Here is a 15,131-nt window from a genome sequence, read left to right as displayed (position 1 = left end):
ATATCCCATCATGGGATCATGCTAGAGAACAAATTGCAGCTTTGCCAAACACTTAGCTTCTACTGGGCATCATAATAAGAGTGGGGAGAACTATTGTTAATGTCTTAGAGAACCTCATGCCTTTTAGAGGTCATTTCGTCTTTCAAAGTGGAATTAGTCTGATTAAGAATCTTTAGCCTGTTGTCTATTTAAAGGATAAATGTCTTTTGAGCATAAAAATTTTTCACTAGTTGTGAAAAGTGAGTCAGTTGTACCTTCTGGACCCTCTGTGTTGGAGCATGGTGGGTATTGGTCAAAATAGGAGAAAACTCAGGTGTACCAGTGTCCCTGTCCACACTGATCGGAAAGCATAAAGACCCACTTTGTTCACTCTAGTATAGGTGAAGTTGCCTGAATGGAAATTCTCTATGCAGTTTCATCTCATCCAGAAAGAGTCTGTAGAAATGCTTCAAGGGTAATTGTGGGATGGATGAGGAGAAAGACCAGAGAGAAGTGTCTTATAAACCAAGGAATCCTTGCTGGCACAAACTAGATGGTTATACATGTGTCTGAATGGATGATATTGCACTCCCCTCAAAAAGCTATGAGTGCAGTTTGGGCATTCCTCCAGATGTGATGTTTATCACACTAGGAGCACCTTTTTTTCCTCAGCTTTGGTGGATTTTCCAGCTGTTGACCTGGTCTCATTAACAAACATCCTGGCTACATCCAAGCTTAATGCTATCTGCTTCTGCATATTTGCATTTAATATAGATTGGCCTTGAAGATAATCTGGATACTGCAGTGTGTGTAAGATGCAGTGGCTTTAGAGGGTAGGAATTCAGATCATGTTGCATCTGTCCTGCGTTAGAACAGGTGGAGGAACTTGCAGTCCTTGGCTGATTTTGAGAAAAAAAATTACCAGGATTGAAGCTCACTTATTTAATGGGAGACTACCAGGAAATCCCAGGGCCAAAATTGGAAACAACGTCACTGAAGAAGGCAGTGGCAAACCCCTCCATGTAGGTGCCAAGAAAACTTTAGGTCAGTAGGAGTCAAACTGGACTCCAGAGAGTCTTTGCTTGTTATATTCATTACGCTGTGATTCCCCTGTTGTAATTGGTAGAGAGGAAGATTCACTATGGGCTCTGCTTTGGCTACAGCTGGGAGGCTCATTCTTCTAGTTTACAAGAGGGTGGTCAGATCATTAAAACAAAGGCATTCTTTGCTTGGAAGAGGAGATTCCAATTTCCTCATAGTGCCTCTGAATTGTTATATTGATTGATTGATTTGGTTTATACTCTGCCTTTCTACTTAAGTGTAGACTTACTCTTCTACTAGCGAGACTTTCTTGGTTTACAAGACAAAATTGCAAAGCAGAATAATATATACGTGAAGTTGACACCTAACAGTTTCTGCAGTGAGCTAAACTAAGTTCCAAGGTTTTCATATATGAATGTATTCTTCTAGGCACTGAATTCTGTTTCTGCTATTAGTATTTGTATTTTAGTCTGACCATAAGTTCCTCATCCAATGCAGCATATTCTGTAATAATGGATCTGGTTTTTTATAAGCTGCAAGAGGCATGGCAGAACCATTTCCACCTGAAAATGTAGGAATGGGGAATACAGTATAAGGAATAATTGAATTGGAAATTGCAACAGCAACATAAGAATGAAACAAGCCAAAATAGCATCACAGAAATTGAAGAGGGTAGAATGTATCCAGAAAAATAAGGAAAACAAGTGAAATACACTCTAAGAAAATCCAAACGAAATAGTCTGTACCCAACAAAACATATTTCCATGAACAGCCCCCTAAGAGGAACTTCTGTCTGGTTGCAGCTGCATTGCTGAACGGCTGCAAGGACCACAGATAGGAAGAAGGTAACTACATTGGAAATAAACAGGGCTGTGTGCTCAGTGCAGTTGTGCTCATTTTAGCAGTTGGCCAAATAGAGCTACCCTTTGAAGCTAAGGAGTTTTTAGCATTGTTATGTCCTGGAAACAGTGTGTGGGCTGTTGAATGGTGTGTTTGTGTACTGCAAGTTTCAAAGAGAGTCTGGATGGTCCTCAGTCAGAAATGCTGTAGTGGATCTTGCAATGAGCAGGGGGTTGCCCTAGATGATCTCTAAGATACCTTCCTATTCTGTGATATATGCCAGGGGAATATTAGGTATTAGACTAAAGAAGTGGATGTCAGATAAGTCTACCTTCAGCCATGGAAACTCACTGGGTAGTCACTCTCTTTTGCCCAATTTAGCTCACAGGGTGGTTGTACTGATGTTAAATTGAAAGGAAATTCTTTTGTAAGCTGACTTGTAAGCTCTTAAAAGAAAGGTAGGATGCATATCTAACAAATAAAGCACATGTGCACATATACAGACACACATACATAAAGCAAAAACTGAGAAAACATCTCATAAACCCCCAAAAGGTAAAAAGGATCACCCTTTGGTTACCTGAGGAGTGTTAGCTCAGGGCAGAATTGGAATGACTCCATAGGATATACATTCAACAAATCCATTCTGGAAAAATGGCTTTATTATTGAACACAACCAGTGCTGCTTATCATTTTTTTTCATCAAGGGCAAGATGACATTTCTTATGCTGTGAAGACTTCAAAAGCTCATGCTTGGTAAAAATTTGCAGAATAACGGTGGATATATTTTACTCTGGCTGCATGTGCTACAATCATAGAATTAAAAGAAAACAAAACACTACTGCAGCAAAATATGGTAACTTGGATTGCTTGTTATATGATGTCACATTTAACACAACACTGGCTGGGGATGATGAGAGTTGGAGTAAAAAAACTAATTCCTGATATTGGAAGCTGGTTCAGTATATCCAATTAAGAAATTGAGGACTTGCAGGCAAATGGGAGTGTTCCAATCCTCTAAGGGCATATGGGTTCCTCTCCAGTCATCCTGGTCCCGAAGCTTGGGGGAAATGAGATTTTGCACAGTCAGTAGAGACCATATTAAGATACTGGATTTGGACCAGTTCCCTGTGCTCATGAGAGTCTGTGGGAAGCAAGCGTAATAGGTCTGCCTCTCATGTTGTAAGCATGTTTGGTGTATAATGTGTTAAGTATCTAGTCTTTGCCTGACTGCCTATCCCACAGGTACTACTAAAATAGATATGGCTCCTAGTCTGTTAAAGAGGGGAGGAGAGAGGAAAGTTTTGATGGCACTCAGATGGACAGTTGCAGCCCAGTCAGGGAATCGACATTCACTCTTCTGTGCTTAGCAGATACATTGCATGCTTTGCCATGTGTATGCAGAAGATCCACCAAACCTATTCCTTTTCTGATAAGAGAGCAGTTTGGGGTCATTTTAAATCCAGGGCTCAGGAGTGAGTTCTCGGGGAAATGGAAGGGAGAATGGTGGAATCCTCAGAGATAATCTGAGGAAGCAATCCAAGAATAATTAAAACAGGGAAATGTCTTTCAGGCAACAATTACCTCAAGAAAATAGAGAGAAAGGAGCATTTCTCTCCTAAACTTCTGATTTAAGGTTGCAATTTACAAGAGTTGGGAAATATCCAGGAAAAACAAACAGAAAACTATATGCTGGAGAAATTTGTTTGTTTAGCAAATTTATATAGCTGGCCATCTCACAAAACATGACTTGGGCAGCTTACAAACATAGTAACAGTTAAAAATCATATGGCAATTCAAAAAACTTCAAACAAAAATAAAAATAACATGAAAAAAACCCAAGCTAGTGGGAGAACAACAGTCATTTAAACACATACAGCCACACTGCAGGCTCGCCATGGGATCGCCAAGGTTGATGGAAGATCCATGTTTTAAGGGCTTTCCGGAAGGACAGCAGGGATGGGGCTAATCTCACCTCAGGGGGAATGATATTCCAGAGGGCGGGAGCTATGGCAGAAAAGGCACACTGAAAAGTTGAAGAGATCCCTCATCTCTAAGGTATAGGTAATGTTTGATTTACTTAGATGTATGTGTGGATTATAATCCTTACTCGTCTCTAATCACTATTTTGTCTGAAGTGTTTTGTACTTACACAAGCTCAACTTCGCCATGTTGTTACACCTTTGAGCAGCAGATCTCATCCACCTAAGATCTGTTTATTTCTCCTTGACAGCTATTTATGGGAGTTTCCTTTAGGGCATTATTTGTTATTCGTTTTCAGTATTGTATTTCTTTACTTACCAGCAAGGCTCTGGGAGTCCTACCTCTCTCACATGCTAGGGTTAAGGGGAAGGTTCCAGGTAATGCTGTCCTTCCCAGGTAATGGAAAAAGAGGAGATGCAGCAGTAACTACCAAGCAGCTGCGTCAAGATAGGAAGGTGGGGCCAAGGTGAGTTGAGACCTCCCACCTTCGCCCTTATAACCTCAGCCCTGGTACCAGACATGCATTGGACTGGATGTCTGTGTGTTTGGGTTAAGTATATGTGTACTCTAACAATATAGTATCATGCTACATGACTCGGTAGCTTTCGTGCTATAGGGCGTCAGTGTGGAGAATGCATGTTGTCAGCTTTTAATGGATGTTATAAAACAATTAGATCTTGTGGAGTTAATCTGTGTACGGGTCAGGATAGGCAACAGGCCCCACCCCACCCCCATACCTCCTTTGGGGGCCATCAGGCTTTATTCATTGGGGATCCCAGATTGACACGGAGCCCATCAAGTGGTTTGTTCGAATGATTGTTGTGGACAGGGTGGTGGGGGTATAGTGGGTTTTGTATTTGGGGTTTTATTTCCGTAAGCCGCCCAGAGTCACTGTGAGTGAGTTTGGCGGCCATATAATTTTTTAAAATAAATAATAAAATAAAATTTAAATAAATAACTTATTTAAAAGCGAAGTGTCTCACTTCTTGAAAAAATAATTAAATGGAACACAGGCTTCTGTGAAGCAAAATAGTAGCTCCCAGCATTGCCTTTTCTGCCCTACATTGGGAGGGTTGAGAGTACCTGGGAGTGTGAAGAGATAAGGGGTGTTATGTGGCTGGCCAAGCCCACATGGCAGATGTTATGTGAAGGCAGATCTCCCGTAGGAACCCTTTTGTGAATGCACTGCTCACAAGTTCTCACAACTGCAACTGTGTCCATGGTCCAAAAATATTAGATACCCTGGTCTGGGTGCTAAGAGCTAAGAGCTCTTAGTTCCATAACACATTCTCCCAACAGACCCTTTGATCTTTTTCTCTTCTTGGTTGTGCTGCTTTTCTATTAACCTATCTGCCACTTCCATCAAGCACTCTAAGCATTTTTAATGTGTTTGCCATTTTAAAGTCTGTCAGAATAAACTTAGATGCAGGTTACATAAATAGTAAGAATATAATAAGAATCTGATCAAAGGTCCAGCATCCTGTTTTCCGAAGTAGTTGGAAAGCCTGCAAGGAGCATTTGAAGATAAATGATCTTTTCTACCACTGCCCTGCTGTACAAGGTATTTAGCAGCATAGGTCCTATAAACTTTTAACATTCCAAAATCCTTAAGTTAACAGGGTTTTACTTCATTGAAGTGTTTAACTCCCTTTTAAAGCCATCTAAACTACTTGGCAGCAAATTCCATAAGTGAATTAAACGTTCAAAAAAAAAAAACCTTTATTTTCTGTGTCTTGAAAATTCTGCCAGTTTCATTGGTTAAATCACTGGCTGGCTTCCTAGTTTAATGTATTTATAGATATCTTGCTGTTTTGTCTTTATATTTTTAGCAGTATGTCCCTCAATTTTATTAGTTTTTGTTGTTTGTTATATTATCACTTTACCTTAGTATTGCCAGAATTTGTTCTCTTGAGACTAAGAGCTCCATATTTGAAGAAACCTTTGCTTTTTATAGCTTTCCTGACTCTGCTAATTAACCATGCTGGCATCTGTTGGATTTAGTCATATATTTTCTAACTCAGAATTTATTTTCTGAGTGCTTATTAGTATGGTTTTGATTCTCCTTCATATGCCTTGAAGATATGGGCCCTTTTGACTCTCCCCTTTAACTAGCCCCCTCATTCCTTGGACATTTAATTTGAAACTAAATGTGTCTGCAGCTAGGAATTTTTCCTCTTAATATGCATGTTCTCCCACAGTCTAATATCACTTGCATCCCAAGTCAAGTGCAAGGAACCACCTCAATTGTCAGCTGTCACCCTCCCCTATTTAGTTCCCATGACTACCTCGTCTGTTGTACAACCTTTTATTATATGTCTGCAACACAACCCAAACATGCACTTACCCAGCCATTATAAGGTTAACTGATGTTCTATTCATCTATATGTATATATTTTTCTGATATAGTTCAGCTTGCAAAAGAAACCACAAGAAAACATCAGTATATTGTTATTCAATTACTTTAGCACTTCAGTTCATTATTTCAGTAGATCAGCATTTGTAGTTAGGATGACCATGTAGATAATTTGTGGAGGACAGCTCTCTATTTAACAATATCCTCTCCAAGCCCAGTTTCAAGAAGGGGCAGTAGGGATGCATAAGCTTTAGCAAGACTCCAAGTCATTTTCCTTCTGATGATGAGAAGATGTACTGGATTTTTCAGAGGCATCTGCAAGATCAGTGGCTTTCATCAAAAAGACTAAAGTAGTGCTGTGCCACTATGACACAAGCACCACCTCCTTTGGTCCTGACTTATATATAAAATGGGTAGAACTTGTCAGCCCCCCTTCAGCCACCCCATGCTTCTGATATTTTTATTTATATTTTAGCAAATAATGCACAACTAATTTCTAAATGTGCATCTAAGCCACCATATGAAAATATCCCACAGGATATTTTTCACCTAGGTATATGGGGGGGGGAGGTATCTTTTTTTCTTTATGACAGTGTGTGTGTGGTAAGCTTTGATTTTACCTTCTGATTTTCCTTGAATAACTAGCCTTTTGTTTTCACTGAAGAAGAATATAATTCCTGCCTAATATAATGTAAGGATGGAGAGAAAGTGGTTTGAGCAATAGAGCTGAGGCTGCTAAAGATTGCAGAAAGCCTTACTTAAATGCACTTGCCCTAATTAACACCTGAAACATTCCTTTGTGAAACCAAAGTTAATTAACAGAAGCACAAGATACACAGTTTGGTTGCTGTTCTGTTAATATTTCTCCACTGAAAGATTGGGGGGTGGGTTAGCCAATGGCTGCTCACTATTATTTCTGAGCTGAAATAAAACAGAACCAAACCTGCCCAGGTAATGCACTGTTATTGCTCTAACCCAGCCTTTCTCAACCCTTTGACCCTGGAGGAACCCTTGAAATATTTTTCTGGCCTCGGGGAACCCCTGCACATTCAGGCTCAAATATAGGCCAGAAGTTACAAAATTATTCATGTCATATGTAGGCCTGTATATATGCATTAACAGTGTTCTTAAACTAAAAATAAATAATGAAACTTACCTCTTTAATGTGAAGTTGCACAAATGTGAAATATTTTTTTAAATGAATTGTGATCTCCCAGGGAACCCCTAGTGACCTCTCGCAAAACCCTAGATTTCCATGGAATCCTGGTTGAGAAACCCTGCTCTAACTCAAAGGGTGGGGGGTATTCATTTGGCTTTTCATAGTTACAACAGAAAATGATGCCTCTCAAGATTTCATAAGGAATCTTTGATATGCTACAAAATTAGTCCAAAACAATCTTTAGGTTTATGGGCACTATAAAAATGATGAATTGCTTATCATTTATTGACAGCCAAATTAGTTTGTTCTATGATTTATTTACCTGATAGCTGGATTACAGACCCAAAGAAGTTTAGAAGACAGCTAATCTGATGTTGTAACTACCTATATTCAGAAAATGTTCCCTGTGCAAATTAGGACTAGAGGAAATGGGCAAGTAAACAGACTGTTGAAGATGATGATTTACTTGGAGAAGGGAGTCAGCTAAAGGTATCTCTTATAGGTACCCTAAAACTAGAACTAGCAGTTGTATTAAGTTTTAACAGTGTCCTTTCTTACAGAATTTCTTTTACTTATATATTATGGGTAGAATTCAGGAATCTGGTCTTTGAGTCTGTTGAGAATGCAGTCTTTCTATTAATAGTAGTATATTTGCTTTGCATGCAGAAAATCCCTAGTTTCTTTTTCTTGCATCTCTGGATAGTGATGAAAACCCTGAGTCAATACTGACAATACTGGGTTAGATGAATCAGAATAAAGCAGAATAAATTCCAAATACTGAATGCAGTGCTTTTATTCTACTATGTAGGAATGATGTTTTTTCCCTGTGGATTTACTAATAGCCTTAGTAACTTTGAGTTAAATGAAAAATTGGCTAAGATGGATTTAGGAAAACCAGGCAGAGGAAGGATACCCCACTCATCCCTAGCATTTATTTTTCACGGTTTAAAGCATGTGGCGCACCTCTCTTTCCAGAAAAACTTGCAGGTACTCTGCAAGCTGCTCCCCCTTTACCTTTAAGCTACTGAAAATAATTGAAAACAACTGTTTCAATTTTGTCACTGCCTTCATGGAACTTACATACAAAGCATAATAGAATAATAAAGTATTTTTCTATTTATGCTGATTATCATTCATGTTTGAAAATGTTGCCAATCCAATTTGCAAGGTAGTTTCCTTTAGACCAAGATTTAAGAAAAGGTCATTTATGAGTTTGGATCCATTCAGTACTTTTAAGTACTTATTCCTGAATGAAGAGGGGACATTACATTGAAAGAATTGGGGTGGGGGAGTGGAGAGGAATCACTAGAAGGCTTAGGATACACTGGCTCCCAGTATGCTTCGAGGTACAATTCAAGATGCTGGTTATCACTTACAAAGCCCAACATGGCACAGCATGTGACGGTTCCAGGACCTTAACCTTAGAAATTCTCCAGACAGTACATTAGGAAGCTTAAAGAATTCATTTATTAGAATCCAATTACATAGGACAGTTGCAAAGCTCTGAATAACATTTTGGCGCCAAAGCATTCATATGAAATCATTCCCTCTGATATAGTTCCTCCTCCCTGTCACAAACAAGCCCATTCTCACTCCTGATCTTCCCCCTCCTAGCTCGTTAGACTTAATTAGAGTCCAGGTGTTGTATCAGCCCGTCCTTGCTCCAGTGGCTTGTGAAGGAATGCAATTAACGGTCTCTCTGTCTGCAAAGCTACGAAAGCTGACACAGGTTTGCTCTTGTCCTGGCTGGTAGTTGATGCGTGTAGCAGGAAGTTCATGGCAGGCGTGCAAAGCGAGCCTGACACAGCACTGGGTTGGGCATGTTCCAGGTCCCCTTGTTGAGGCAATGTTATCTGATGGAACCTGGGAGGCCTGCCTTTCTGATGCCATGACTGCCTTTTCAGACAATTTCCCTCCTGAGATTTGGATGGCCCTGACCCTGTTAGCTTTCAGGAAAGCTTTAGAAAATTGACTTTGTTGGGCCAGGATAATAGGTGAGCCCAGCTCTGTGTGGTTGATACGTTGGCTTATGGGTTTTATGTTTTGTTAACATTGTATGGTTTTTATCTGCAATATCGTTTGGGGTTTTTTTATTTCATATATGCTGTCCGGAGTCATGATTATGTGAGTTGGGCAGCTATATCCATCTTCTAAATAAATAAGTAAATGAAAGGTCATGAAGAGTACAAGTTTTTAAGTAAAAATGCATTGAAAGTCCTACTACCTTTCACTTTGATGGATCTTTCTGAAAGTGGCTTTTAACATTCACTGTAGCCTATATCAAATATCAAAAATGGCTGATATTTTTCTCCAGACATTGATGAAATATGCCATTGGATCCCATTAGGATTTATAATCAATGTATTTATATTTAAGGGAAAATAATGATTATAAATCAGGATTTCCTTTTCTATGTCTTTGGTTGCAGTTCTGTGATGAAACTGAGTGCCATCATTTTGCTTTCCTTCCCTATCAGATCCTGCTGTTGTCTTGCTCTACAGAATACAATGAACAAGATGAAAACGTTCAAGCGCCGCTTTTCCCTTTCAGTTCCCCGGACAGAGACTATTGAGGAATCCCTGGCAGAGTTTACAGAGCAGTTCAACCAACTCAACAACAGGAAGAATGAAGGTAAAAAGCTGAGGAGGGGAAAATTGTGGCATTGAAATGGGAAGGTGGGGTGTGGTAGTGGTGAACTAGGGTGCCCAAGACCTTTCCAAAAACAAGGCAGCTGAAGTCCTCAGATTACAGGTATTCATCTAGTGGGGAGCAAGCCATCACAGTTATGAAGTGCAAGATGTTTCAAATTTAAAACATCTTGGGCTTGAAATAGCCGTTTTGACTGTTCAGAAAGTTTGGTTTCAGTGTTGGAAAGAAAGCATGCTGTTCTCTGGTAATTTCAAGTTGAATGTTCTAACCATAAAAAACTATCTTGAAATGGTCTCAGCTCAACAACAAAACATCTGTGTTCTGAGAGTTTTGTTTTGAGTTAGAACCAAACATTTAGGCTGTATTGTGCTAAGAGAACTAACTGATTGTTTCAAGTAGGACTGGTTTGTTCCAGCTTGGAAACATAGCACATTTCCTGTTTTGTGCACACCTCCACTTCTGTGGTACCAAGCCAGGACACTATGGCTTGCTTGCTTGAGAACACATCTCTGTGCCACCTTGTGGCCCAACGAGGCAGTTTACAAAACGAAATACCATGTAACTACTGGAATTTAAAAAGTAACAAAATTAAAACAGAAAGTTAAAGATCATTTTAAAAGGGGGGGGGTTTCATTCTAACTACCATTACATGTTTCATTCTGACCTACATGTGTTCATTAAAACAGATGTAGAGCATTTCCACATGTAGAATAGCACACACAAGATGTGCATAGTTAAGAAACCTGCCTTTTATGGCTCCTCAGATCCAAATTGAAACCATTCATACTGGTCTGGTTCAGTCGCCACAGTAATCCAGACTATATGAGTAATAAGTATTAGTGATGCTTCTTAACATTCAGCCTGAAGAACTTTCCTTGCTATTTTGTGATATTTTGCTTGTTAATAATAAAAATATTACTCAGATGTAGATTATGGAATAATCTCTCCACTTCAAGTAGTTACCTATCATATCAGAAAAAACATTGAGCCTCCAGTATAGTATGTGCTTGGGAATACCTGAAACGTAAGAAAAAGTTCAAGGTATAGCTCAGATTCTACACTAGTTTCCTTCCACATTGTTTATATAAATTTATTTGTATAAATTTATGAGTTACCTTTGAATGTGAGACTAGAAGAAACACGTTCAAAGCTATTCAGTGTCTAATGAATACTGGAAAAGGCAAACCACAGTCAGGATCCAATATGATCTGTTTTGTGATTTATTCATAATACATCTGATTGTTGAGAGGACAATCTTGTACCTTTTTCAAGTTCATGTTAAATATTTATTAACTGAATATACATGGTTATATTTAGACATTTCAGTTTTGTAAATCTTTAAATACATTCTTCCAGTGAAACCTAATCTTCCCATTAAACATTGATTGATTGATTATTTGCCATCAACTTGGTGTCATCTCTTAATGTCCACATAGATAGATTTTCTCCAGGAGGATCTGTCCCCAACATGGTCCTTCAGGTCTTCCAATGCTGTACCCATTGCCACTATAATTGAGTCAATCCACCTTGCTGCTCATGGTTCTCTTCTTTTCTTTCCTTCCACCTTTCCCAGTATTATAGACTTTTCCAGAGAACTAGGTCTTTGCATAATGTGTCCAAAGTATGATAATTTTAGTCTGGCCATTTGTGTCTTAAGTGAGAATTCTGGATATCTTGTTCAGTGATCCATTTGTTTTCATGGCTGTATTCTTCTGGTATCCTCAGGGGTCATCTCCAGCCAAGAAAACCAAGAAAATTGCATTAAATGTTACTCCTCCATTATTCACCCTAGTACCAGCTGTACGTATTAATTTTTTTTTTTTAAAGGAATTTTGGAGAAATAATTATTACTAAGCTACTATAATAGTGCAATTTGCAGTGGAATTGTTTTGGACTCTGGAAGAAATGCAATACAAATTTGTTTCTCTGACAGCCAGTAATCGCATGATATGTTGCTTTTAATTTTATATTGCTTTTATTCTAATTTTGATTCCTTGTAAGATTCCCTTGGATTGTATTGAAGAACAGGATATACATCTTTAAAACAGTTAAACAGTTACAGATACCATTTTCCCCCCCTGTATATGAATTGATTGCTGCCACAAAGTAAGGATCCGATCCCTTTCTTCAATTAACCACTCTTACTCAAAACTAGACTTCAGCCAATGTTATCAGTCCAGAAAATCATATCAAAACTAAACCTTGGTCTGCTTTGCTTTGTTCTGCTTTTTCAGATAATCTCATTGAGTAAAGTAACATGCCCAGGGAAGGCCTAGAACATACAAAAAGAAAATCAAATAATTTCCTGACTGGGCACACGGAGTTCCAGGCAGTGTCACCTTGGATTTGGCACAGCCTGGTGTTGTAAAGCTGGAGATGTGTTTCTCAGAATCACCAACAGTTATGAAAGAGACGCCTTCAATTCGTCCTTTGAATGGACCTTCTGCTGTCTTAGTCCCATATGGAAAAGCGACATGTGTCATCTGGCCCCCTGTGATTCACATTCAGCTAGAGAACTCTGAGATCCATAAAACGCAGCTTCAGAGTTGTAACAGCAGCAGATATGTAGATATCATTCTCTTCTTCTCTATAAAATCTCAGAATGAACTTGAACAAGTTGTGAAGATCCTTTCTGACAGTGGGGATAGTCCCCCTTCTCTCTTCTCTATAGAATAGCCACAAAGGAAAATATTTTTGTGAGTTTAAGTTTTTTTCATTGTTATTGGAGTATAAGCAATAAAGGGTAGAAAATTAAATAGGCCATATTTAAGATGTTTGTGGCGCATGGTCATTAGAACTGAGCAGAAATGTTAATACTTAACCAAGTAATTAAAACTTGTGATTCAAGCAAAGCAAGGAGATTCTGGCCTAGTTCCCCAGGAGATCAAAGCCTGTTTTGGCAGAGGCAGTGTTTAAATATATTGATAAAAGAGGGAAGCTCATCAAAGCCAGAGGAACAACTGTGATTTCCCTTTTAATTTACTTTGATACCTTATGCACCCTCATTATATGCTGAATGGCAGAGCTGTCTACAGTGTTCTCCCAGAGGCTGCCTTCAACTGCAGTTAATCCTTTGGCCAAAGCACTTAGGATGTAGACATCTTCTAGGCTTCCTACTTCATCTAGGCCTTTTAACAGAACCTGCTGTCATCACAGGATAATGTTGTTTCTCTTATTCTTTCCTCCCTCCTTTCTTGTCTGTACAAGTTGTCCTTGCCTGCCAATTGCCTCATTCAGCAACCTTTCAAAATTATAACCGCGCTGAAAAAATAGGTTTATGACCAGTCCTTGAACTTGCAGCCATTGCAGCATCTCTGCAGTCACATGATTGCCATTTGAGCACTTTGCAACCGGCGTGCATTTACAATGGTCACAGCATCCCATGGTCATGATCACCATTTTTGAGCTTCACTGCCAGCTTCTGTCAAGTAGAGTCAGTGAGGAAATCGGCAGTGAAATTGTAAGTCACAATCATGTGATGTCTCACTTAATGACCTGTAATTATTCACTTAATGACTACAGCAGAATTGATGTCATAAGTCTGGCACGGTCATGTGACGTTACGCTTAACTGCATTGCTTAGCAACGGAGTTGCCAGTCCCAATTGTGGTCATTAAGTGAGATTACCTGTACTACCTTCATCAGAAATCTAGAGTATACAAGTGAACATACTAGTTACTGTTTTATTTTCATATTGCTTTCTCTCACTGAATAATCTCTTATTTTGATTTTTTTAAAGTTTTGATTCTGCATTCTGATGTTTTATGTGGAATCTTCCAGATCAGTTGCCTTATAGGCTTTTAGCATATATGTGAACTCAGATTCTATTCTGTATCTGCTACAATACGTTCCTGAGAAATCTCCTGTATTCAGGGAACCTAGATCAACAGGGCTTTTCCTTTTGTCCTTGCAGATTAGTAGAAAAAATGTGCAACTCGGTGCCACGCATCCAGTGCTGGTATTGAATCTGTTCACTGTCCTGCCTGCCCACGCCCCCATACATACATGCAATCTTGAAACTTACCAGGTTAGACTGTGGCTGAAGAGGCCTCCCAAATTTGCCATTCTAAGTGTAGATTATACATTGGAAGGTCCTTACATTGAACATTTTGAGAGTGTTTTGATTCTTCAGATGGATTGGGGGAAAGCCAGTATTTGGGAACTATGGGTACTTTTAAGTTGGCTTGCATTTTTTAGTCCTGAGAGATGAGTTAACCAAGGCAGACTATTGTTTTAAGCTGTGCAGTACATGCAGATTCATCAGAAATTGGACAACTGTCCAAGTCGATTGAAAGTCATGCTTGCCATGGGAGGTAATTCTCAGCTGGTGGAATTGTAAGCAGCAAGCCAAGCCATAGGAGGGGGGCATGCTTTAGGCAAATTGAAGATTGCATTTTAGTTTGCTCAGAAGTCCACCTGCTGATATTTGGCCTTTTCATGCTAGGCATTACACTTCCTGTGATAAATAAAGCAGGCAGAGCAAATGCAGCTGTAAGAGTTGGGGGTGGGTGGAAGAAACTTTGTTTGGGGCTGTGATCAGATGTGTTTTTCTGATCCAGCAGTTCTCCCCCTTGGACTCATTTAATGTGTTGGTTGTTATGATGCACCTATTGAACTAATATTATATTGTCAGTACATAAACAGCATTGCTCTGCTGCCCACCCTAGGTAAGTTTTATAAGTTGACATCCTTCACAGAAATCAATGTAACTGGAGTCTTCATTATGTCTACTCTTTTCATAACATTTTCAGAGGCAGGTGGATGTGACAGCACTTTGCCTTACTAAATCAATGTGGCAATGGAAAATCAAACAGAACCATTAGGTAGAGAGAAAATGTAAAAGTACAGTTGGCTGTATTCATCACATCAAAAACGATAGCTAAACAAGAACATTCCAAGGAGAACTTGGAAGCCAACTCTAATGTTAGGGTTAAAATCACACTGTGGTCATTTGTAGTTAAGAGAACTTGATAGGCCAACCTACAGTGAATACTCAGAATGGCTTCTAGTGCCATAATCCACATTATGTGCAGCTATTTCATATTTTCCTCCTTCATGACTCTCAATAGAAGAAGTGAAGGGAGAACAAGGATGACAGTTTCTGGACCTTATCCCCCAATTCCTCGA

General features: G+C 39.2%; 1 protein-coding gene across 1 annotated transcript in view; it reads left to right on the top strand.

The window, feature by feature from the left end:
- CDK18 (cyclin dependent kinase 18) overlaps positions 1-15,131 on the top strand; it is a 46,057-nt gene that overhangs the window by 15,645 nt on the left and 15,281 nt on the right. The window contains exon 2 of the mRNA XM_063297505.1: positions 9,832-9,986. Within this exon, the coding sequence (XP_063153575.1) occupies positions 9,863-9,986 (124 nt within the window). The 5' untranslated portion in view covers positions 9,832-9,862. The remainder of the gene's footprint in view (positions 1-9,831; positions 9,987-15,131) is intronic.

Source organism: Candoia aspera, chromosome 3 (genome assembly GCF_035149785.1).
Source record: "Candoia aspera isolate rCanAsp1 chromosome 3, rCanAsp1.hap2, whole genome shotgun sequence".
Taxonomy (NCBI): domain Eukaryota; kingdom Metazoa; phylum Chordata; class Lepidosauria; order Squamata; family Boidae; genus Candoia; species Candoia aspera.
This window is presented reverse-complemented; position numbering and strand designations above follow the sequence as displayed.